Source organism: Mercenaria mercenaria, chromosome 19, assembly GCF_021730395.1.
Source record: "Mercenaria mercenaria strain notata chromosome 19, MADL_Memer_1, whole genome shotgun sequence".
NCBI lineage: Eukaryota > Metazoa > Mollusca > Bivalvia > Venerida > Veneridae > Mercenaria > Mercenaria mercenaria.
This window is the reverse complement of record NC_069379.1, coordinates 43,104,685-43,130,188: the sequence shown is the minus strand read 5'-3', so window position 1 is coordinate 43,130,188 and position 25,504 is coordinate 43,104,685. Positions and strand designations below refer to the sequence as shown.

Sequence of the window (25,504 nt, the reverse complement as noted above, 5' to 3'; positions counted from 1 at the left end):
AGGTCCGAACACATATATTTCTCGTAGTCAATTATTTGGAAATCATCGCGCAGTTCAAGTACTTTCATATTTCACGCCTTATCTACACACTCATACATAATCGCGAATAAATACAATATAATATGAATACTATTCTTCATTTTGCTTATAAATATGCTACAACACTTGAGCAGCCCTATTTCTACCACAACAAAGGCAGGTATTGAAGGTGTAGACGATCCATTGTTCCCTATTTACATCTTTCATCGCCTCAGTCAAATTCGAAGACAATGTCTAAGAAAATTACGGTTTCGATCACATATCGAGTACAAAAGTTAAATCAAATCGATATTCGTAAATCATCACCACAAAGTGTGTAAAGTGTATTCTTACAATACATTCAAAATATTTAAATAACCATTTTAACAATATATATTTCTTTGTCTTAATTTCATATTCGAGTATATGAACAATTACTACAAAGCATCTATGTAAACAAAACAACTATGTGTGAAAACAAACAGTATAATTGTGTTGTGTATCAGGTTAAAAACCTGCTCACTCATAAATGTATCAGTTAGCACAGAATAAAATTTTAGTACCATTAAAAGAAGCAAGATTTTTTTAACAAACAGAAATTACCAGTTAACATTTAATTGCCATAGCAGCTCTACATGTACGTATACTTCTGTCCTCATACTCCGTGCTCAAAGCAATTTGGATTTTCCCATGCATTATAGAAATTACCGTAGGTTTCGTTTCTTCATTGCATACATGAGCTGTGAAGAGATAAAGACCGGCAACTGGTGCAGTAAAATGTCCGGTCATCGAATTGTATCCTCCTCCTTCATTTAGCAGGACTTCCGGAAATATGACAACCTGACCCATAGGGTATTTCCCACTGACGTTTGTGTATGCGTTGAATGCGATAACTGGATTTCCCGCTTCACCTTCTGTAATAAGGAAATATAAAGACATATTATTCTTCAAAGAGCTGGAACTGACTACATGAAATTCACGAAAAGTATTCATAAAATATGCTTTCATGGATGAGCACGTGTCCGCACATTTTGTCTTTAAATTAAACATATATTGATCTATGGACTTGTTATATAACGGCTTATGTTTTCAGCGGAAAGGTTTGGTGAACCTTTCAAATGTCGCCGGTGGGGCACATTGGTGATTTCTTTTGGCTTAGTTAGTCAGCTAAATAACGAATTCTAATATGACATAATTAAGACACATGTCTTTTTAAAATGGCGCGCAGGTGAGCTTCATGCAGTACTCATATCACCAGGATATCTTAAGGTTCACTTATCATCTTTCCACTTCACGTTTAGAAACGTCCGTGGCCGACTGCTTAAAGTTGTTGAAGTCACTTGTCCCTAAACAGAGTGGATTCGAGCCTCAATTTAGGGGCGTTGCATTCTTCGTGTGAGGACGCCATCCAGCCCGCTTATGGAAGATCGGTGGTTCTAACTAGGTGTCCGCCCGTGATGAAATGATGCATGCACGTAATCTCGGGCAACGGTCTTCCGCAACCATAAAAAAGCTGGAAAGTCACCTTTTGATCTATAATTGTGTCGGTGCGACGTTGTCCTACCGAAAAAAATAAAACAAAATTAATGTTTATCTTCATAATGTGTTGAATATTATTTTTATACATTTCCTAACAGTTACTGAATTTTCTGTATAAAGTTAATTTGTAATACTGAAAAACATTTTCTTACCTGTAGTTATATTTTTCATCTCGTCACGTAATTTTTTGTTTTCCTCAGAAAATTTCTCTAGTTGTCTTTCTGTTTCCTCTCTACGATGCTCTAAGACAGAAAAATAACTTCCTCGAATCGTTTCAGCTCTTTGTCCCATTGTGCCATTTTCGCTTCTACTTTCATGACTTTTCCTAACATCTGTTCCTCATATGGAAATCTTGAACAAGTCGGCTCATGTTCCAAAGCGTCTGAAGGAATGAAGACGTAAATCACGCACAAAAGTATCACAGAGACCGCATTCATGTTGTCAGTAAAACTGAGAGAAAAACGGGACGATTTTCATTATTATACCTGAAATCAAGATGTTGTAGCTAATACAAAGTTTACTATCAACCAATCATAAAAAGAACAAAATGTTACAAACATAAGACAATGGTGAGGTACTCTCTTTAGATTATAAGATAATTATGAGCAATAGGATGATGTAAATAATGAAACCTTTTGTACTGTCTGGTATCTTTGTGTATTTTGAGATTTTTATCAAAGAAATTTTAAAAACAGACTATTTTCCACACAGTCATTCAATGTCAAAAATATATTGTATAACGTAAACTATGAATAAGGAAAATAACTGGTTTTTGTTTACGTTTGCAAGCTGACAAATAATTATATTAATAAAATCTATGTTTAGTACAATGGCTCCTAAAGCTTAACAAAAACACTACTTACTTTTTTTCTGAGTCACCAGTATTTTTCACTGGAGTTTACGAATGTAATCGAGTTTTGCTAATATCCTTTTTTTGTTATGCAAAATCTTTGGACCAAACATAGATTTACCAATAAAGGGTACCTACTTTCACACTGGCCTTTGGGTCATTATTGCTTATGTGTGAGGTAAGGGCCAGATTGAAAATCTCAGTCTTTACTTACCTCTTTATATGTACTTCTTCGGTGTGTAGGTTATAAACAATACTTATTAAATGTACCCTAGTACACATTTAATGAATGCTTAGGAAAGCCCGTTGAATCAAAATGTAGACACTAGTGATATTTTAGCATAGAGCCCTTATAGCTGACAACTACTTCTTGAAGAAATGAAATATATCTTAACAAATGCTTTGATAACCATTGTCTCCTAAGTTTTATACGATTAAAAACAAAGTTGAGCGTAGGTACTGGAATAATTGCCGTTTCATTTTCTGTAAGTATGCATCTCATGGGCACATCATTTTTGTCATATTTTTGCGGATGGTCTTTTATAAAATGGATTAATATGGAAACAGCAGGCCTATACATTTGCTATAGCTATCAGCGATGATAAAGGGAAAGTATTACATTTTGCATTTTCAGGTATTCGTTCAGGAGTTGTTTAAAATTTATTGTTTAGTTTCGAAGTCATGAAAAGTATATTTATTTTACTAACTCATTTAACACTGTATGGTAGCTGCACCGGTAGCCGTGTGTTTGGATCTATCCAATATGGTCTCTCCCGAGCAAAAAATGTCAAAAACATCACGTAAGTTATGATATTTTCTACGATTAAACACATATTTTTACATAAAAATTTATTACGTTTTCAGTTTTCATTTTAAGTTTAAAGTTATTCGATATAAAAAGATAGGATCATTCCAGCTTTAATTACTAAGTGAAAAAACCTGCAGATTATGGGAATCAAGAAGCGAAAACGAAACTTTTAAATGGTGTTATCAAAACTCTTGTATTTGTTTCATCAGACAAATCAGTTAAGAAGAAAGAAGAAACATTTTCACATATCATGCCACCTATCTCTAAACTGAAAGTATGGTGTTTCTACGAAAAAATACAATCGTAAGTCAATCACGTATCAATTGTGTAACGGTTTGGATACAAGTAATTGAAAAATAGTTAACGGTTTGGATTTAGTATATGCACCGGTTTGGACAGTACCTTAATTCAAACTTTTGCACGAAAAATCGGTATCAAAGTTGATAAATATTTCTGGGATATCAGAGGTAACCTTTTTTTTTTATAGATTGCATAAAATCTAGGGAATGAAATAATCTGAAGGTTATAGAACTAAATATCTAAACAAAAAAGGAAAAACTCTGTATAAACGATTCAAAATTAACACCGTATCTACTGTATTTATTTTTCGTTACCTGTGCATAAAATGTTTTACGTATAATAACGAATTTATTTCCGAGAACATTTTCAAAATGAATCACTAGATATCCTGATAGGTAGGTTAGAACGAGTTTTTAAAAAGCAGCGTAAATACGCTTGAGTATCAGACCGGTTAGATATTCAAGTCGTTTGTTTTTTGAAACCCTGGGTTCCATCTACCGTCTTGAGGGTGATTTGATTTAAATTCTTTTAAAATAAATATTCATTTGATCATCACATTTGTCAACTGCTTGTTAAGAAGAGGAAAAAGTAAATATGCCCAAAATGAACAAAAACACTTTCACCTACCAACTTAAAAGAAACACCTGTACACATAAATTATTTTCACTATTCCACAAAATGATTGACTTTGACTATTTGAAGAATACGAAGGCCTATTGCACGCATCTGTTCATTGACTTCCGTGTACTCTTTGTTAACTATTTGTAAGATGTTATATCAGTAATGACTAGTAATGACTAGTGGGACTTTATTGAAACTAAGTTGTTCAATGTGATGACCACATGTTCCATAATTTTAGTTTGCTGTATTACAAAGATATGACCCTTTCCCGATTCATAAATTTGAATTCTGTACCTTTTTTTTACGTACGCAGGTATCTTCGTAATCAATAGTTAGAATGAATTATCTGTGATGATCTAACATGCAAAGTAAGGATATGCAAATCTGACTTTTACTTCATTGCAGAGTTATGCCGCTTCCTTGAGCTAACAAATACTATTGTAGCTTTGGTATGTAAGTAGGTACCTCACATACATGTATCACTTTTAAGAATGAAATAAAACTACAAACACATGTTCACTCTTATTATCCGACATGCAGTGTACATGCGTCAAGATTCTTCTGATCTTTCAAAGAAATTATGTCGATATGTTTACTTAACTTAGCAAGTTATGGTCAAGTTCATGTATGTAAGCAAGTATCTTACTTAGCATCAGAAGTGGGAAAATTTCTATGACTAAAACACACGTCTTACCAAAATCCTTTTCCGTTTGGTACTTGTTTATGTCACTGATTCATTCAGTTAGCTTTCTTTAGTGACATGGCATTTGAATAGCCGATCTTTATTGTCACCTATTTAAACTTGATATTTGAGCTTTTTCATCGAAATGTATATAAACAGTCGTGAAATTAGAACAGAAGTCAGTATATTAGTAAACAAGCAAGTGAAACATTTCCGTTTAAAGAGCTCTGACAGGAAACAACGCTTTTAACGGGGCCCTACAAATTAACAAACTATCATGCATGATTAACAATTTTATGTATTCTTGCACTTGCGGCCTATCTTACGTAGCACTAGGCCTGTGCGTTTGTATTTCCTACAAAGATTAATAGTGCTGACCATTGCTTTTCGTGGCCATTATTCTCCCAAAGGTGTTTTCATTGCTACGCTTGAGAAAAGAAATTATAAAAAGGGAAACCTATCAAATAGGAAACAACACGAAAGCCTACAGCAGCGTATGCATGGATGTATACATTACTAAACTATACTCAAAATATATACACATACTATAACGTATATGTAACACAGACACAAACAAACATCTGGGCGTCGCCTTGGAACTGTCATTAGCAAAACCACCACTGGGGTATAAACCTGTTAGCACACACTGAGAAGTGATAAGGTGATAGCCCTGTATAGAAAACACTATATATTAAACCTATCGATTAACGTATTTTCGGCATTTCATGGAACTATGCCTTCCACGAGGATGTTCATTTTTGGCAAGTGCTAAAGCAAATATTATTTATTAATGTTTAAAAGTTGTGAACAGTTACGTTAAGCGTAAGTCGGGTATCACGTAAAAGAATGGTTTTCCGCGGCTGGGCGGGTACGGTCGCTGACTTCGAATACCTCAAAATTTGAACTGTTTCTTTTGATCTAATATAATTTGAGATTCGTGAAAATATACAAGTTTATTAAGCATATATATAATCAATTTACGTCATTGTTTATGGATTTATACTAGTCTATGTGGGTGGAGGGAGAGGGCGATAACTGCAGGGAAATAGAACTTCCACTCGAGGAACATTCTATAGTTGTTTACTAGTCTTTTTCGTCGATTGCAAATATATTCTAAGTGGGAAGGATAGCAGAAAAGGAAAAATACCTGCAGATAAACTGAGAAAGATGATTAAGAGTAGAGGGAAAAGAGCTGAATAGTGCGTCATCGTAATCGAAACATTCGACTTCAAAGGGAAATATATTTTGGTGTTGGACATACTATCTTTTAAGAATCTGATCTATCAATACGTAATTTATGTTTAACATTATATGTTTTAAAACAGCTGACTACTTTTAGCTTCGCAACCAACAAGACGATTATTAGAAATGATTGAAAACATGAGGGGAGCCATACAGAGACTAAGAATGGAAGCGGTATCTGCGGTTTGCATACTTGAAAAAATAAAAAAACGTCAAATTTCGGCACAGAACATTTGGTAAGACGAAAACATTTTAAACTGATTTTAGCTAATGTAAATTTCATTGTAAATAAATATGTAAGTGTTTCGAAACCTACAATTTTTGTTTTTCCTTGAAACCCACAAGAAATCATTGGAATGAGAAAAGCAGCTTCTGTAGTTGCTTTTGAATTTCATCTCTACGATGTTCTTAGAAAGAAACTGTTGTTTCCTCGCACCTTCTTGTGTTGCCTACCTATCGGGAAAAGACGAATTTATCGGAGTTGAGTAGGATTTTAACTTATTCTTACACTAGCAAAAACAAAGCTACATAGTTGCGCTTTGGCGTAGTCATTGGACCAAATGGCAGAGTAAAATCAAGTTACAGAATTAAATATTATCATGGTTTCCATAAAAATAGCCAGAAAATAATGTTCTAGGAGCTGCAAAGCGTGACAAAATATGTAAGGAAATCGAAATCGAGCACAACTGATAACGGAAACAAACCTAGGTTGAGGTCATGTCTTGTGATAATTAACCAAGAAAACAACCAACTAATGCGCTTTCGCCAGTATAATCTTCCAACCCGCAGTTAACAGATGAAAAGTGGAAAAAGTACACACAAAGCAAGTTCAAGCAACCAGGTAAAATTTCCAGAGCATTACTATTACTTCTTTTGAAACTTTGGTACAGCTACCTTGTTCTGTACAGAATTATCTAGCTGTACATGACTCGTGTATAGCTTTAATTGTAGGATAACGATAGGGTACCGGCAATTCTAAAGGCAACAAAAGGATGTAAAGAGGGATATATTTCCTTAAAAATGGCTCGGCTCATTGAGTAATATGGAGAAATATATCACTGATAACTTTCAGTATTTCCCTAGTGAGCATAAAGTAAACACAGGCAGACAGACATATATCGAAATAACTTAATTCAAACGAAAACAGCATATTAAGAAAAAAAAAAATGAATCAGAATATCAAACAAACAAACACGTCTAATTATAAAAATGAAATTTATACTTTGTTTCATCAGTGCACATTTCAGCTAAAAGTTGTTGCAAGTAAAATAAAACGTTAACATAATTGAGCCGCGCCATGAGAAAACCAACATAGTGAATTTGCGACCAGCATGGATCCAGACCAGCCTGCGCAAACAGTTTCTCTAATTGCAATAGGGTTTGAAAGCGAACAGCATGGATCCTGACCAGACTGCGCGGATGCGCAGGCTCGTCTGGATCCATGCTGGTCGCAAACCCACTATGTTGGTTTTCTCATGGCACGGCTCATATATACATTGTGTTTGCATTTCATGTTGCGAATATGTTATTTCTGATAAATATCATTAAACTTAAAAAAATTCAAAAATGATACAATCACAGTTTGTAAAGACTGTCTAATTGAAATGCTTCAAGCAAGGTAAACCTAACAGAGTACAAAATTGAAAATAAAACTTACCGGGTGGAAAAAAGAAAGTGCATTTTAAAATTAGAAATTGCTATACAGTCAAACTTGTCTATAAAGACCACCCTTGGGAGAGCCAAAAAGTGGTCTTTATTGGGAGGTGGTCTTTATTCACAGGTTAAAATACACTGTGAATGTTAAAGTGGGAAACAAAACATGTGGTCTTTAGAACCATGTGGTCTCTGTTCAATGGTGGTCTTTAACACAGGTTTGACTGTATTTACCTTTTTAATTTCATCAGAACTAATTTCATTTAAACGGAGAGGTCTCCAGGAGAATATATATTCATTTTCATTTTCTAAAAACATAAAGCAAGGTGTATCATAATGCATAAGCGTGGCAAACTCACCATATATGCCCGTTACCTTAAATCAATTACGCCATATATTCAACTGACAGTGTCGATCGCCCAAATGCGACTAATCCAAGGACAACAACTCTGATTACCTGGTCTGAACTTGCCTTTTATTAAACTTTACCTAGATTTTATAGTGAAGCACATTCTGTATATGTGTTCTTGGGATCGGTGATCAAATATTAATGTTATTGTCAATGCTTTATTTTTTAATTTTACATATTTCAAGCGAATGTTGTCCCGAAGTCGGTGGCTTTTGAACCTGACTAAGGTTTTATACCGAAGCATATTTTGATAAACATAGTTGAAATCACGTAGCAAATATTCTGTTCAAATGGCAAATAATTTGACTATTTTAAGGGTAGTAACTCTGGTGATACTTTTACATTTTCTGGTCCTTTCGGTTATTCCGTTTTTTTTCTTTGATTGAGTTCCGCTATATCCGGTGTGTGAGGGTGTTGCGCATACCATAACCTCTCTATACGAACGTAAACCTGTATATGCAATTATTTTGCTATGTTGCGTTATATGTTTCGGAAGGATCATTTCACAGGTTTTATTTGTTTATTTATTGCATCCGTTTTTACTTATATATAGTTACACAGTCTGAGATCAAAGAAAATATGTTGCAGTTACTGGGCGGAGTAAGTTTTTCGCTATTTGGATTTATTTAAGGATCATATCCCTAAAGATACCTAATCGAAGCTAGCTGCTTTTTTATAAAAAAAAAATAGTTAAAGATAAACATTACAGTAAGTCTAGTGATAAGAAATAAACGTCAATTAATTCAGCGGACACTTCCACCTTTTGCAGTCAAGACTAATTCAAGAACCAGAATTCTGGAGACGCTGATTCGATCTAGCTGACTCAGACATGATTTTTATTAAGATGCACATTTTGTATAAACTTGGTAATGTAATGTAAAATATCAATTTAGCGGGCACTATAGTCTATTTGTCCAATTGAGTGTTTATCACGGGCCAGTATTCAAAAGACACTATTCGTCAGACTTGACCAAGACTTGAAACCCGTTAACATTCTAACACAGATTGATACAATTGTATAAGAAGTGCATACGTTAGTAAGTGGACGGTTGTTATGGACAATTACCGCTCCCTCGCCACAACATGTAGTCCTTCATGAAGGGCATATAAAAATGTTTAACCTGATACCGTACGACTATAAAGCAGAGCTATTTGTCTACTATACAGCATACATGTTCTGTAAGGTTTTATTCTTCATATGAACGCAATCGGATTTGCAAGTTTTCTGGAAAGTGTGTGTTAGAAAAAAATTGTTTGGAGTCACAAAACTGCACACAGGACTTAAGTCATTTCACATGCACTTGGTATCAAATTTCAGTGCTGACTCTAGTTTTATTTTATGTATCGTCAATATATATTTGAGATTGTTCGAAGAATCATATTGGCTATGATGCTTTTCGTGACATCGGCATTCTTTTCAGGTAAAAAATCCTAAGTAAACTTCTTTTATCTTTGCAGTCAGTTGCCACAAAGTTCAAGATCGCTAGTGCCAGGTAGTTTAATTATTCTGTGTTTAATGGCACAGTTAGAAATTTTGCAGTATCTTAACAAGTGCCCCAGTAATCAAACATTAAATGGTGACTCTTTTGTAAGAGAGAAGAGCTTTTGGAGTACAGACCCTCAAAATACAAGACTACTAGGGGAAATCTCCACCCCATCCCTAATTCTATTTAAGTCATTCCTTTATTCAACGTCCGTATTGTTGCCAAGTATTTCCACGCACAACACTTCATGTGGGGCTAAAATGTGTTTTTCGTACAGAGTTTGTCGGCCTTACGAGGTTATCTCCCTTGGAAGAGACGTTTTTGCTAACAGAAACTATACTGAATAAACATTTTATCTATTTCAAACTTAATAAAATCAATAAGGCAGTGGACTCGTAATGACAATCGGCATTTTCCGTTTGATTACGTATTTTCGTCTGATATTTCGATATTCTTCCGCCATAAAAGTAGTTTGAACGAGGAACGGTTTTCATCTCAACCGAAATCACAAATGAAAACAAGCGTATTCGAACGTAAATTGCCGATTGTCATTAGGAGTTCTTTACTTTAATTTATGTTTAAAACAAAACATACAGATATTTAAAATCGCTCACCCCAAGGAATTGAACGACGTTTTCCTGTAAACTGGACGATTGTTGAGCCACTTTAGATAATAACCTATTTTGGCACTCTGATTTGCCATTCTACGACGTTAAAATACCATAACACTTCTCTCAATTAAAATATACAAAACTGTTAAAGAAATAAACGATTCAAGAGTTAAATAAAAGGAAAGAGTTTTGGGGAATGGAAACTTAATTTACATTTTGTTTTTGCATTACTGCACATTGTATGCATACAGGTACGAATAATCTCTTGTTTAATAACATGAATACAATGTGCGTTGTTTATTTTGCTTCACTCGTTTCGTCTGCTCCTTTTCACTAAAACACCCATGAACGATGGCCATCTGTATAAGTTAGTAAACAAACTGCTGTCGGCATACGGTGACTGTACGCAGACTTTTTCTCCAACTTCCATTGGAGTCGGTGCACTAACTGAACCACAAGTGACGCTAGAGTTTTCATATACTGCACTAAGCGCTATTGTAGTGTTGCCTTTCACGATGGAGAAGACCATATATTGGTCGTGGAGGTTACATACGTGTGCTGTGAAGTGATACAGGCCGGCGACAGGAGCCGTAAAATATCCAGTTGTCGAGTTATACCCATCTCCTTCATTTAAAATAACATGAGGAAACACGACGATCTGCCCGACAGGATAGCTCCCGCTAGTGTTTAGATATGCATTAAATGCAATAATCGGGGTAACCTCTGAAACAATGGAAAAATATTAAACACATGGATAAGATATATAATTGGAGACTATTATATCTACTTAAAAATTCTTTCAAAATTAAATTTATGTTCTTGAATGTATGGTTTAAAGTATGATCTAAATCGAGTTTCAAATATTAAGTCAGTTTCTTGAATAAAGAATAGCCCAATAGTATAATGACGTCAATAAACACACTTTCAAACTTAGGTTTACATCAAACAAACAGCATCAGCATTATATTCGTCATTATGGCGGCATATCATATTAACAAATTGCAAGTCAATGGAGAACGCCAAACATAACTAAAAACATATAGCAGTCTGATACATGTATAAAAAACACAAAACTCATCAAATAGTGATAATGTAGACTTATTGTTAAGTTTATTTTACCAGTTTTCCAATATATATGTTAGCGTGAAAAGTTCTTAATGATAACGTCAATAATTTTCTACGAAAATAAACCTTTTTGTTTACAAAACGCCTAGTGAAAATCATTTGTTTTTGTTTAGAGATTATAAATCTCAGACTGAACAGGAAACATTTATAATCTCTAAACAAAAACAAATGATTTGATTAAAATGAGGTTCGACATTTTTCCGTTCAACTCTTGATATGTGACTGAGAAATATAGTTTGTATTTTTGTAATTAAATACTGTTGGAAAGGCATGTGAAGTCATTTTATTTATTTAATTTATAGACTTCCATCTTGTGCCGAGTCTTGTCACTGTCAAGCATATATATATACTACAAAAATGTGTTAACGTTCCAAATTTGCGAATACTGGCAAAATAAAAGAATGTAGAAGTGACTACAAAAATATTGGGACTACTTTTAAGTCTATTGAAATAGCTTTTTTGAACTATTAATTGGCACTTAGCTGTACGAGTGGAATAGAAGTAACTATTATAGTCAAATTACTATGTTTAAATAAACTAGTTCTTACCTGCTGTCAGATTTTCCAAAGCGGCCTGTACTGTATTATATTCTTCTGTAAATATTTCCAGTTTTTTATTCTGCTTATTAATCGATTTTCTCATTTCCTGTCCGCGATATTCCAAGACAGACAGTATAGTTTCCTCAAATTGTTTTAGCTCTTTGTCCCATTGTTCCATTTTAGCTTCAACTTGTAGCATTTTCCCTAATAGTTGTTCCTCATATGAAAATTTGGAACAAACCGGCTCGTTCTCAGCAGAGACCGAAAATATACAAACAAAAAGCACAAACACAGACGAAGTACAAAATGCAGCCATGTTCTGAAATAGCATAAACCTTAACATCATTTATTAATATATAGGCAAAAGCTGGGTGTAACAGCGCATGTCAAAATCATATGATCGGAACAAAAAGTGACAAGCTAGTCAAGTATTCACTCACGTATTCAATATAAAGTGCTTAATAGTCACGTATGGTCTGACTGAAAAAGTAAAGGAAAATATATTAAACAACATTTTTTCAAGCAAGAATGGACCTTATGTTTAAGGGAAGAGGAACTCGGCAGACTTTTACAACAGTAATAATTTGAAGTTGATGTTTTGCTTTCCCGTTTAAGCCGGTGCTGGGGGCGTGAGAGGTGTGGCACATTTCGTTACTTCTAACGGACAGAAACAATCAAACCGAATCTGCTATTTTACTGCTTGGTTGCTTCTATGGTTCCAAAGAATATTTTTACAGGTTTTTTAGTCTATTACAAATCATATTATACATTAAACCTATTTGTCTGACGGCAAAGGATAAAACCGAATTGACATAACTAAAGAATCTTTTTACAGATTTTATTTGCTAGTCTATTGCATAATATTTTACATAATATTAAAGCTATTAATTTTGTCTGACCGCATAGGTTAAGACTGAAATGACATAACTATTTGATTTTACTGCACTTTAATACGTATATTTTTAACAAACATCAGAAAGTGTATTTCTTATTGGAAGGCGAATTTCAAAATTCAACCTTGGCGGGTCTTTCTTGACGGATCTAAATAGATGTCAATAAAATTAGAATTTAATTAATGATATATTCATTTAGCAAATACATAGCTTAATAAAAAGAGAGACTTGTTTTAGTATTTTGTGTGTGTATATGTCTGCTTTAGTATAAAACATATTGGGAGTACTAGAAAATAGAAACAAATACGAAGGGAACGATATCTCGAGCACACTTGAAAACGTGCAGTTTCAAACTGATTAGACTTTAAAAAGTTTACTAATTTATGAAATTTCGTTTTTTCGTTAATTAGAATACGTTATCTAAAAATATATACATTAGCTATGCATATTTTATAGAAAGAAAATCACGTTTATTTTCGTATAGACAAAATTGATTCAATGATATCTCAAGGTCAAATCTTTCCATTAGTCTAGACTGAACTTGCAATCAGAAGTTAGGTTGGTCAAGGCTATAAAATTTGAAAGTCGTACCCAAGATGTTAGGCAAATATCGAGCTATATCACGATGTTATTCTATGCACCCACCTCAGTCCCATCCTCAGGCAGTTTTAAAAGTGAATGACGATCAGTAAAATTTAATAACGATTTTAAAATAGTTTGTTTCTAATGAATGAAGTTGAGCATTGTTTTTGCATAACCTTTATTTAGATGCTGAAAACGAAATTTATTTTACATTTCATTTCACAAATCTTATCTTATATTGCATAAAACTTTTTTTAGCTCATCTGATTTTTTGAAAAAAAATATGATGAGTTATTGTCATCACTTGATCGGTGTCGGCGTCGGCGTCGGCGTTGCCTGGTTAGGTTTTATGTTTAGGTCAGCTTTTCTCCTAGACTATCAAAGCTATTGCTTTGAAACTTGGAACACTTATTCACCATGATAAGCTGACCCTGTATAGCAAGAAACATAACTCCATCTTGCTTTTTGCATGATTTATGGCCCCTTTTATACTTAGAAAGTATCAGATTTCTTGGTTAAGTTTTATGTTTAGGTCAACTTTTCTCCTAAACTATCAAAGCTATTGCTTTGAAACTTGCAACACTTGTTCACCATTATAAGCTGACCCTGTACATTAAGAAACATAACTCCATCCTGCTTTTTGCAAGAATTATTGCCCCTTTTAGACTTAGAAAATATCAGATTTATTGGTTAAGTTTTATGTTTAGGTCAGCTTTTCTCCTAAACTGTTCAAGCTATTGCTTTAAAACTTGCAACAGTTGTTCACCATCATAAGCTGACTATGGATATCAGAAACATAACTCCATCCTGCTTTTTTGCAAGAATTATGGCCCTTTTGGACTTAGAAAATCATGGGTAGGACAATTTTTCTATTATACAAAAAAAAAATCAGATGAGCGTCAGCACCCGCAAGGCGGTGCTCTTGTTTCAAATTATCACTATATTTATTACATACCGAATAAAAAAATAAACGCTAAATTTACGGCGTTAATGCATATTTTTCAGAAAGTTTTATGAAATTATAATCATTTATAAAAAAAGTTATTGTAACGTTTACAATAAAAACACAAAACAAGGTTCTCACTTCAAGCAAATGAACAGACTCAATCAAACCGAGTCTGTTATTATTCTGCTTGGTTGCATTCTATGCTTCCAAAGGATCTTTTTACAGATTTTATTAACTATCTCAAAAGCAATCTTTAAGTGTCGTGTGGCGGCTGTAAAAAGTCTACCCGTACTTGGATTCAGTGTTGTTATATTTTCTCGTCCTTCGGGATCATGGAGTCCATTCAATATACTAGTATGTGTAATAGTGTTCCGCTTAAGCCGGTGCTAGTGGGCGTGAGAGGTGTTGCACATTTCATTACCTCTCATGAACAGACTCAATCAAACCGAGTCTGCTATTATTCTGCTTGGTTGCATTCTTTGCTTCCAAAGAATCTTTTTACAGATTTTATCCATTTGAATCTTAATATCAGTCAGCTAAAATTATTGTTCATTTCTGACGAAAGGCATTCAGAATTAGAAACATTTAGCTAGCATCGTACTACTTTAAAAAGTGATGTAACTGCCGATATAAGAACAATTCTTTATTTTCCAGCCCATAACAACATCAAAGGGAAGAAACTCCCAAAAGTTTAAGCCTTTAATAACAATGACACCATTTCAAATCCTTATTAAGATGTCTTTGTATGGAGTTTTGGTTTGATTCCAGTTAGCCATTGTTGTAATATATGATTAATGAATTATTCACTCAAGAAAACTGAAGAGAAAGCGCTGAATAAAGGAAGCAGTACGAAGTTTAAAGTTAACAAGGTTGAAAGACTTCAGCTATGCAAATCAATCGGTATTATTAAAAATTGTTCATAATAAATACAATGTATCAAGTATTCTAGAACATGTATTCAAAGGATCTGATGTAATGGGACACTGAACTGTGAAGCGTAGATCCTGTTCAATGCGTTACATTTTCACAATTATGGCTGGGCGTTTAAGTTTTTCTGCCAAACATCCGCGGAACATCAGTGAAACTTTCCTGTCCGCTTCTAAACCTCCCTAACCATTGATAAAATGTTTCGTTTGGGACATTGTCCTTTAAGCATTATGCAGGATAGTAGCTGTCTTCTCCTTGACTGTTTCTTTCCTTTAACTTTGTTCTGTCATCGCTGATCTCATTTAACATTCATTTCGAGGAGATGCCAAAGAGTATACCCCAAACATTGTAACAACCTGACATTATTGGCGTATCACATTTCAAGTAACTATCAAACCAGTCCTTGGAAAACGTAGCTTGAGAAATAAGAAAGTGGCATTGAGTAATGCTTTAACAAATGCAAAAAAGAAAAAGAGACACAATTGGCCTAATGACATCACATGACGCCGCTATAGGCAGCAACATCTTATCCCTCATCTACACTACAGAACGCTTTATTTCTAATGATACGAGTGCGTGAAGAATTGAGAGCATTTTTCAGAGAAATTATTAAACATCCCTCGCATACATTTAATGTACTTTGAATTCATTTTTGGTGGAACGTTGTCTTGCCTGAAGCAATTTATTCAATTGTGACTTTCATAAATGAAATATATTGATAAATCACACAATTCGTAATTTCACACCAGACTTAGTGTTATTTAAAAACATTAGAGTCACAGAAACAGATCAACTGGATGAAACATAGATTACAAGACGTCACGTATGTTACAGTACACGTGTCGAACATGTTTTTGTGTGATGAGCTATGAGAATGAATTAGCAGCATATTTTGTTCTGTCATGTGGGTACTTCAGAATAAGTTGAGACATCCCATCAAATATCAAAATTAAAACGTTGACAATACAAAAACACTTTTCTTTGCCATTTTACAATTAAATCCGATGATAATGAACAATATTACTGAAATGATAAGATCGGGTACATGAAACGCACAAGAAGACTATAAAATCTCAGTTGAAAATATAAAAAAAAAGTTTTGTTTCTTTTTAGATATAAAAGAAAAGTGTTTAACGGACAAGCCTTAAAGAGCATGTTTATTTCATTGCTCATTTCAGAAGACTTCATTTGTCTTTTGTCCTGAAAATGTAAAGTCGGACGATGTTTATTTCTCATGGGCACACCACTGAAAAACACTCTTTTGCGGACCATATATAGCAGATTTAGTACTGCACAACAGGTCTTACGATTTACGATACAATAGGGTTATTATAACAGAAGCTTGACCTGGGATGCAGTATTCGGCTCTCGTGCCGAATACTGCATCCCAGATCTAGCTACTGTTATAATGACCATTTTATTATATACCTTTACCATTTTGATTCTTGTTTTGTTCTTGAACGAAATCTTCAATGTTTATCGATATTAAATGGAACTTAGTGAAGTTTTTATGTGCGCTATTTACAGAAATGTGTCGGGTCATGCATATTAATGAAAATAGTCCGGCAGCATACAATACGGAAGGTACAATACGGAATTTAAAAGGTACAATACGGAATATTTGTCTGTCTGTTCATATTTAATTGTGAAATACAAGCCGATTTTTTACAGAATTTATATAGGTATATAATAAAGATCAATACTGATAAAGTGAAGGGTTCATATTTTCTTAATATTGTTTTCAGGTATTTGTTCAAAATTTATTTATGAAAGTTTAAAGTCCGACGATTTTAAGGTTTATTTATTTTACCAACACTTCAAATTCTGAAAATGTCTTTATTAATATTTAAAAGTTGTGAATAGGTACGTTACGCATAATTCAATGTCTTACGTGAAATCGCAGCTGGTTTTATATCACTAGATGGTGGACTTATTATTACAATTAAACAGTCAATTATGCCTTATGAACATCAAAGATTCAAGACCATTGATTCAGTGATTCACAAAGCAAGTACTGGTATTTTTGTACGCCTGTATCGGCGTTGATCTTTTACAAGAAAATGTAAATTGATCAAAATCTGAAGCAGGATAGAAATAATAGCGAATCAATATTGAATTCTAATGGATTATTTCTCATGACGGGTACTAAGAGCCGTTCTGCGGGTAAGTTGAGCATATCAAATATATCATACAAATATTCTTACATACTAGTAATGTACTTCAGCAAAAATAAGGCGACTAAATGTGTATATACAACTAAATTTAACATACTTGGTGGCATCTTCAGGAGGTCAGATTTCGTCTTTGACGAAATATTTTTTCGACGATAACGTTATGAAGCAGTTACCAAAAACGTCAAGGTGCCAAAGGACCAGAAATAGTAACAACACAGGGTCCAACTACGGGGTGACATTCAAGGGTCATCAGGCACCAAATTTAGGGTTGCAAATACTAACAAAAACGTCATGTGAACGCAACAAGTCAAAAATATAGTATCTGAACCGACAAGCTGATTTAGAATTAAAGAATTGCTTCCTTTCTAAAGTCCATTAAAAGGAGTGAAATCTGGTATATTAATCTGTAATTAGCTTAAAAACACCAGGAGTAAAACATGGTAGATTTTTCTTTTATTAGCTATTTCTCTATAATTAGCAATTAAATTTCCATATTTAGCTGTGACAGCTCAATGTGATTGAAACAAAAACCAACAAAGCAGTTATGCACATTTGAAAATATTTGAGCCAGAAGGTCGTAATTGCATAAAGATAGAGAAGGCATTATACCTTGTGGCTTTCCATCGCCATTTTTTAAAGTTTACAAGTAGAGGAACTAGTGTGCTAAATAGTTTAAAAACAAGCATACTTTAGGTTTGAACATAGTATTTTTTACATGACAGTTTATTTAAATTCTGAATGTTAGGAAGCTGGCTTACGGAAGGTCGGTGGTCCTACCCAGGTGCCCGCCCGTGATGAAAATATCCACGGAGGGGCACCGCCACCAAAGCTGTAAATGTCGCCATATGACCTTTAGTTGTGTCGGTGAGACGTCCAACCAACAAAACGAAACAAATTATATAAACCACCAGTCTATGTTGTGTGCTATATTACCGATCTATATTCTACACATGTGTGCTGAGCTAAAGTAAACGTTTTAAAATATCTGTGAATATCTATCTCTAATACCATGTAATGAAACACTTCTTGAATGTATCGTCAATCAATGGTCATTCGATATACGTTTAGTATTCCTGTCAGAACAACATTATAAATTTACTGAATAGAACTTTCACATGATCAGATCTTCGTGTCCGTGTTTATATTTCTTTTTACGTACGTAAATATCGGTTATAAAAGAAAATTTAAGCCGCCAATTTGGTTGTAAAAACGGATTCCGACTACCGACCAAGAACAGAAGGTGTATCGACTGACCTTAAATATCCCCTACTGTATATTTTATTTAGGTATTCCTTCCGGCAATTTTAATAATATTCATTTTCTTGCCTCAAAGACGTAGACATACAACAGTTTTATAGGCGGCCCTGCACTAAAACACCCATAAAAGCCGGCCGTCGATAGGCATCAAACTGCAAATAGTTGTCATTGTGCAACGTTTTAATGTACACACTCTCTCCAACCTCCATAATTACTGGCGCACTGGTAGAACTACAGCTACTGTATTTGTCCTCGTATGTTGTGCTGATAGCAAGTCTGTCTTCTCCATGCATAATAGTAATAACCATTGCCTCTGCATGTTGATTGCATACTTGAGCTGTGAAGTGATAAAGACCGGCGACTGGTGCAGTAAAATTTCCGGTGGCCGGATCATAACCCCCACCTTCATTAAGCAGGACGTCAGGAAATATGAGAGTTTGGTTATGAGCATATTCCCCTTTGACTGTTGTATACGCATTAAATGCGATTATGGTTGCTACAGTAGTTGTTCCATCTGTAATAATTCAGAGAATTAAAGTATAAAATATTTCTATAGCCGAAATCTATAGCTGAATTTACAAAAGAAACAATACAATATACATACAATGCATACACCTGACATTCATTTGAGCAGTTTCAGCAGACAGAGTTAGCTAGTCAACAAGCTAAAGGCCGGACCTTTAAATGTTGTCTTCCATTCTCATAATTTCATTCATTCTCTCAGATTTACATTCCTCTAAAACGGACAGGTGACAAATAAGAATTCATCGCATAGTGGACGCATTGGTCGAGAGTGTTAAGACGCTGTCCTACGTTGATGAAGACCACAGGTTCGATTCCTTGCTACTCCCATTATGGTGTGTCCTTGGGTAAGGCACTTTTTCACAATTGCCTCAATCGACTAAGCTGTAAATGGATACCAGAAAATTGCAGGGGGTTAGGTATTATTTGTTTTAACTGTTTTAGAATATGGTCAACCAAAAGCTCTACATTGCTTATTTTCATTGTTTCCAAAAGAGACCGCAAATAAATTTTATCTCTGCATTTACCGTTCGTGTGTTTGTGTTACCCTAAAGTGCTTTACTTGATTGATTAGTTTGAATGAAAAGAAGTTGGTACACTAACCAAAAACTATTTTTCTTACAATATTTGATAACGCAGACAAATGAACAGTAGTGAAATATGAAAGAATGCCGTTTGGGAGGAGAGAACGCAACCAAGGAAAACTATTGCAGACTCGATTTTTCGAGTATATAAATGAGCGGTAACAGAAAGGACAATATTCCTAACGCCCCTCTAGCATCGGCTTCACGCGGAACTAAATAATGCATATATGCACATTAAATGGACTACATTATCCGAAAAGACTTGAAAATATGAAACTTTTTCGATATATCATAAACAAATGACATAACTACTCGTGGAAATCATGACAATTGATTATTAGACTTGTTCGGTAAACAGTATACAATATGAAACTGATAAATGCGGAGATAATTATTTCACAAGGAGGGAATGGGTACCAGGAGGTAGAACTAACTTGGCAATATTGCTCGTGGAAAACCTGACAGTTGTGTACTAGACTGGTTCAGGCGAGGAACCAGCGTAAGAGAGAGGGAGAGAGGGAGAGAGAGAGAGAGAATTTGTGAAGGGGAGGATTACTTAATATGAGAACGGGCAGAACAAGGGAAAAAAATGCAGGCAGTCTACCTGAAAGTTAGCAAAAATAAAGGAAAATAGACGATAAAATGAGACACGTTATGCTTTATAAATAAATATAATTTTAGACTTCAAAAAGTCAAATTTATATTACACTGATCTACGGCATACTCTAATGAAATTAAAGAATATATTCATTTATTAATGTTTATAGCTAGAGTTTATTGTTACTACATATTAAGTGGATTTTACGTAAAATTAGTTACCAACTTCAAAATTTTATGGCTCGTAAATTCCGCTAACCGCATCGGTCAGTAACTAATCAAGAAAAAAGTTAAAAAAACTATCAATTTATTTCACGTGGACATCTGATTTGCATATTACGGCATATATAGGGACAATGTTTTTGTATTGCAACAGAACAGGACTGGCTGCCTTTCAACATTATTTCTTATAAACAATCTAGCTTGATCTAACTATCAGACGGTAAAGATACTCGCACGGTTCTTTGTTACCTTTCTTCAGAACAGTCATAAGATAATGCATTCACTGTGTGATAATATCAAAATCTATGAACCTGAGCAGGGTAATAAACCGATCCATCAATCGTGTTTCTGTTAACTTTTATTATTTCTGCACTCTGTGTATCACAGAAGGTTACATGTGCACTGCCGTATGAATACATTGTATATCTTCGGACGTCTCAAAATTGATTTCTCAGACTGGTACTTTTACCATGTGTAAATGTTTAATCCAGGGCTAAAGGGCGTGGGCAGTAGCTTACATTTCCACTACCTCCGAGAACAGGCTGCCAAATTTTGTTTCGTGTCGTGATAAGTGACCTGTGGGTTTCTACATTTTCTGTTTCATCAAACAAAGCAACACTTCTTACCTTGCACCTGTTCAATTTCGTCTCGCATCTTTTGTAGTTGTTTGTCCGTTTTTTCCTTACGATGTTCCAAGACAGACAGGCTAGTCTCTTCTAATCTTCTCATCTCTTTGTCCCATTGGTCCACTTTGGCTTCCACACGTAGCATTCTTTCCAGCGTTTGTTCGGCGAATGGAAATTTTGAACAAACCGGCTCATTTTCAACACACTCCGAAAATTGAAGAGCGCATATGGAAATTATAAACAAAATGTAAAACACATCCATGGTTGCTATAATAATTCAAAATATTCGACAATAAACAACTGAATATTGTTCATTATATAGTTGAGAGCAGGATGTGAAAATAAAACTGAAAAGTAACGACGTCCAATGTAACACCTTTACTCTCGAACGCAAAATTTCCCTATGTTTTGAAATTGCGAAATTTACCTTTAGGATATTGCAAAGACAAAAATATATGTTCAACATCCTCGTATGTTGCAAAATTTTAATCATTTGTTGATTTTCTGATTACTTTCAATGACATTAAATTCAAAACGATTAAATCAGTCTAACTTAAATGCTGCAAGCAATATAAACCAAAATGAACACGAAAGATGTAATATCACCCACTACCAAAAAAAAAAAACGAAAAAAAAAAAAAAACGAGGAAAAGCGTTTTAAACTGTTTTATTTCAAAATTGTGGTTGAACTGTTTTGATTCGGTACGGACAAAATTGACTCCAAATGGGATAGGTAAACAGAAAAATATCAACATTTTTTATTTGAAAACACAATTCAAAACCAATACATATATCTTATTCAATTTAATATTACAGAAAAGATTACTTTCTTCTTATCATTATAACTAGTGACTATGTTGTTAGAGAGCCTTAAAGTCACACATCTCCCCCAGTCGTTATATATTTACTTTTTGTTTACAACTGCTTACGATTAAATGTACTTATGTATATTATAAAAGCCAACAGTAAGCTTGATTTTCATAAACGAAAATATAAAAATTTCTTCAAAGTATGCATGCACACATATACTAAACATGTTTTTGTGTATAAACAACTATGTGTTAGGTTTAAAATACTACATATCAATCAGTTTATGAATAAACAGTAAAAATACTTAAAGGCCTAGATTCATATAAGTGTCCCCACCCCCCACCCCCCCACAAATCCAATATACAACTCCCATCTTATCTGCTGCTTATCAGCGATTATGTAACAGTAACTGATTAGAGGGCAATTAGCGCAGCAGGGACCCCAACTACACCATGAAGATGTGTGCAGTGGAATTGAAAGAAATTAATTTTTCTTCAGTGAATGTGGAATGATAATAATAATAATTATTATTTTGATATTATATAGATGATAATAACTATTACTTTAATGTTATAATAATAATAATAATAATAATCATTATAATTATTATGATTATTATCATTATTATTATTATTATATTACATATAGGATGATAAAAGATACAGTAATAAATTTGAACATAATACTGATAATAAAACAAAAGTATAGTGAAAACTTCATGAGTTCTTTGTGCTGACAAACAAATTGATATAAAATTATTGTGTTCCATCTACACTCAATTTTCATTTTTAGTATGTTGTTTTGCTTTGTAACTTTGAAATACACATACTGTTTTCAATTTTAGACAAATGTTATCTACATTATTCTGCCAGCTTTAGATGAGAGAAAGTCACATTTTTCTGAAATATCACAATTCTCCAGACAGAATTTGAAAAAATAAAAACTTGCATATTTCTTAAAGTAAGTTTCTCATTATTTTATTAGTGTGAAAATAAGTTTCTGATTATTTTGTTATTGTGTTTGATCAACAATATTTTTCTTTACATAGAAATGCCACCAAAAAAATCCTTGTAAAACTTTAATGTTATTAATTATTCATTAATTTAAAATAAATTACATTGTTTCCCCTTCTCACTAATCGATACACTTGAAAGGTAGACTGACTCTCCAATAAACAATGACCCTTGTTTATTGGAACCATACTGTGATGGTCATTAGCACCCAACTGTGCTGGTGAAGACAGAAATCCCAAAATCTAGGCCTTTAACGCAAAATATCATCATAATTTGACGCTTACATTATAATACGCTTAATTAATAGTACTAGAGCCCTTCTGTTATGTAACATTTGGTCTCTTACCAAATTATTCTACTTTCAAAATTTGTATAGATGATCATTAAGATAAACTTCTGACTATATATCGGACTCCTAAACTAAAGAATCATCCAAATAAAGACCATTTCATCGCTCTTGTATCAGTACCAACATGTCTAAACTATTTACATCATGTCTTTCCGCTGTAAAAGCATGCGAAAAGATGAAATATAAAAAGTGAAAAGTCCAGAGGTCACTCAACACGACAAAAATGAAATGTTGTAGGCTCAGGGAAGGTCTAAAGAGGCTCCTTTTCGAAACGTCCAGGACTAGCTATGTAGATGGTCGAATGCATTTGACAAGATTCCCAGAGTGAAGCATTTGATGTTTTTCCAACGGTAGGAATAGAAATTACTTGAATGATTTTAGTTGTTCCTAATATCTTATTGTAATTCTGCAGAGCACCAAAAAAAATAACATAATGCATACATGGTATTGGCTTGTATGAAACCGTTATATATTTTATATATAAACAGTTATTGTCCGATAATAGCAGTTTTGAATTACTTTAATGACTTAAATAATCTGTCTGCAGGTTTTTTTAAATCAAAATGGCCGCCAAAATAATGATGATAAAAATGTTACCAATGGATTTTGAGAGATTGGGTGGTTGAACTTTCAAAAAAAAAAAAAAACATCACAACTTTGTAAAATATAGCAATAAAAATCACAAACTCTTATTTTAAGACAATTCGACACCAAACTATTTTGAGCACATGCAAGTGAAAGCAATTTGATAGCGAAGGCAAAGTAATAAAGACCGATAGTGAACAATAATCCGCTATGAATATTCAATTGCTGACATCGTGCATTTGCATTTTGTAGAGAAAGAACAATGGTTCGAACAATAAATCGGAATAACAATAACCATTTCTTGTCGTTTATATTGTATACTTTTAACAAAACCTCATAATAAATCATATTTATAAATGTGTAGTTATACTTTCTCTAACCAAATTTTTATTTAATATAGATGTCAGAGTCAACATTAACCGCAACTTTCGATGAGGCCACTCTTATAGTATATATGCAAAATGTTCAAATTTGCTTCATTCTTTGTGCCTTATTTTTGTGCAGAAAAAATACCAGAATTCAAGATTTTTTTATCTATGTTATGAAAATATTTGCTCTCTTACGGACTTTTTCCTATTATCAAGCTGAGTCAAATTCAAAGGACTCAGTTTTGCTGATTTATGTATATTTGCCCTCGCCAGAAAGACATCAGATCTGATGAAATCTGATTTTGGTATTAATTTTAAAGTTAGAATTCGTTTACTTTACATATATATTCCTCAATTATTTTATATATACTTTGTCAATTCCAGTGAACTTTAGTGTGTTTGTCACCATGCCCATTTTTAACACGTGGACAAAATAAGATAAGTAAATTAAAGTTCAGGGAGTGATTTGATTTCCATAAATCTATAAAGAGTTTTACACGATTGGTATCAAACAACTGATAACTTTATATGACAAAAATATTTCAGGGGATATCGATCGAATATACTAAAATGCAACGCTAAATAAACATATTTTAACGTAGTTAATATTGACAACTTTTATTCTTCTTACTTATGAACTTATATCAAATAGACCATAAAATATGGGTATCAATGCTTTTTTTCTGAGATAGTCTTTCGATCTTAAATGCAATGTCATTTCTTTTTCAGGGGCCCTAACTCGACTATCCAGCTGCATTGTTTCCATCCTTCGGTGTTAGGTTCAGAAAATTCGCTGTTAATACACGTGTTTCATGGAACGATTGAACATGCTGTAAATGCATTTATTCGTGGCTTTACTACTGAAAATGATACATTTTCTTTATTTTCTGTCTTCATACTTGTAAACAAGCATCTCTTTTTCATTGCATTTATCTTTCATTTGTAGCAGTAGAAAATATCGTGTGTCATTTCGTAGCTTCGCAAGATGCGTCTTGGCGTCGCATGGTACCATCGTCCACGGCAACACGACGCTCGTCTTCAATGACGTTTACAGGTTTTTATTTATATCAGATAAATTCTTTGAAATCAGTCATTCAGTTAAGGTAGTTCTGCACGTTTGATAAACCGGAAGTGATGGCGTAACGTTATTTATCCGAAAAACGTAGCA

The 25,504-nt window shown here is 33.7% G+C and overlaps 3 protein-coding genes across 3 annotated transcripts; all 3 read right to left on the bottom strand.

Annotated features, from left to right (window-relative positions):
- Window positions 1-499: 499 nt before the first annotated feature.
- Window positions 500-1,978, bottom strand: LOC123542067 (complement C1q tumor necrosis factor-related protein 6-like). Its single transcript, XM_045327702.2, has 2 exons — window positions 1,710-1,978; window positions 500-932 (listed from the first exon to the last, which is right to left on the bottom strand). Exons 1-2 carry the CDS (start codon window positions 1,846-1,848, stop codon window positions 625-627), a joined length of 447 nt encoding a protein of 148 aa, XP_045183637.2. The 5' UTR covers window positions 1,849-1,978; the 3' UTR covers window positions 500-624.
- A 6,820-nt stretch (window positions 1,979-8,798) lies between these two features.
- On the bottom strand, window positions 8,799-12,192 carry LOC123542435 (cerebellin-3-like). The gene is made up of 2 exons (XM_045328303.2): window positions 11,891-12,192; window positions 8,799-10,940 (listed from the first exon to the last, which is right to left on the bottom strand). Exons 1-2 carry the CDS (start codon window positions 12,078-12,080, stop codon window positions 10,525-10,527), a joined length of 606 nt encoding a protein of 201 aa, XP_045184238.2. The 5' UTR covers window positions 12,081-12,192; the 3' UTR covers window positions 8,799-10,524.
- A 5,944-nt stretch (window positions 12,193-18,136) lies between these two features.
- On the bottom strand, window positions 18,137-21,614 carry LOC123542378 (heavy metal-binding protein HIP-like). Its single transcript, XM_045328203.2, has 2 exons — window positions 21,212-21,614; window positions 18,137-19,174 (listed from the first exon to the last, which is right to left on the bottom strand). The coding sequence occupies exons 1-2, from the start codon at window positions 21,471-21,473 to the stop codon at window positions 18,756-18,758; spliced, it is 681 nt and encodes a 226-aa protein (XP_045184138.2). The 5' UTR covers window positions 21,474-21,614; the 3' UTR covers window positions 18,137-18,755.
- Between the last annotated feature and the right edge of the window lie 3,890 nt (window positions 21,615-25,504).

Coding starts and splice junctions, on each gene's coding strand:
- LOC123542067 (XM_045327702.2), bottom strand. CDS start 1,848: ATGGGACAAAGAGCTGAAACGATTCGAGGAAGTTATTTTTCTGTCTTA. Junction 933..1,709: donor GATGAAAAATATAACTACAG/GTAAGAAAATGT, acceptor TCCTTATTACAG/AAGGTGAAGCGGGAAATCCA.
- LOC123542435 (XM_045328303.2), bottom strand. CDS start 12,080: ATGCTACAAGTTGAAGCTAAAATGGAACAATGGGACAAAGAGCTAAAA. Junction 10,941..11,890: donor TTTGGAAAATCTGACAGCAG/GTAAGAACTAGT, acceptor CCATTGTTTCAG/AGGTTACCCCGATTATTGCA.
- LOC123542378 (XM_045328203.2), bottom strand. CDS start 21,473: ATGGATGTGTTTTACATTTTGTTTATAATTTCCATATGCGCTCTTCAA. Junction 19,175..21,211: donor CGAAATTGAACAGGTGCAAG/GTAAGAAGTGTT, acceptor GAATTATTACAG/ATGGAACAACTACTGTAGCA.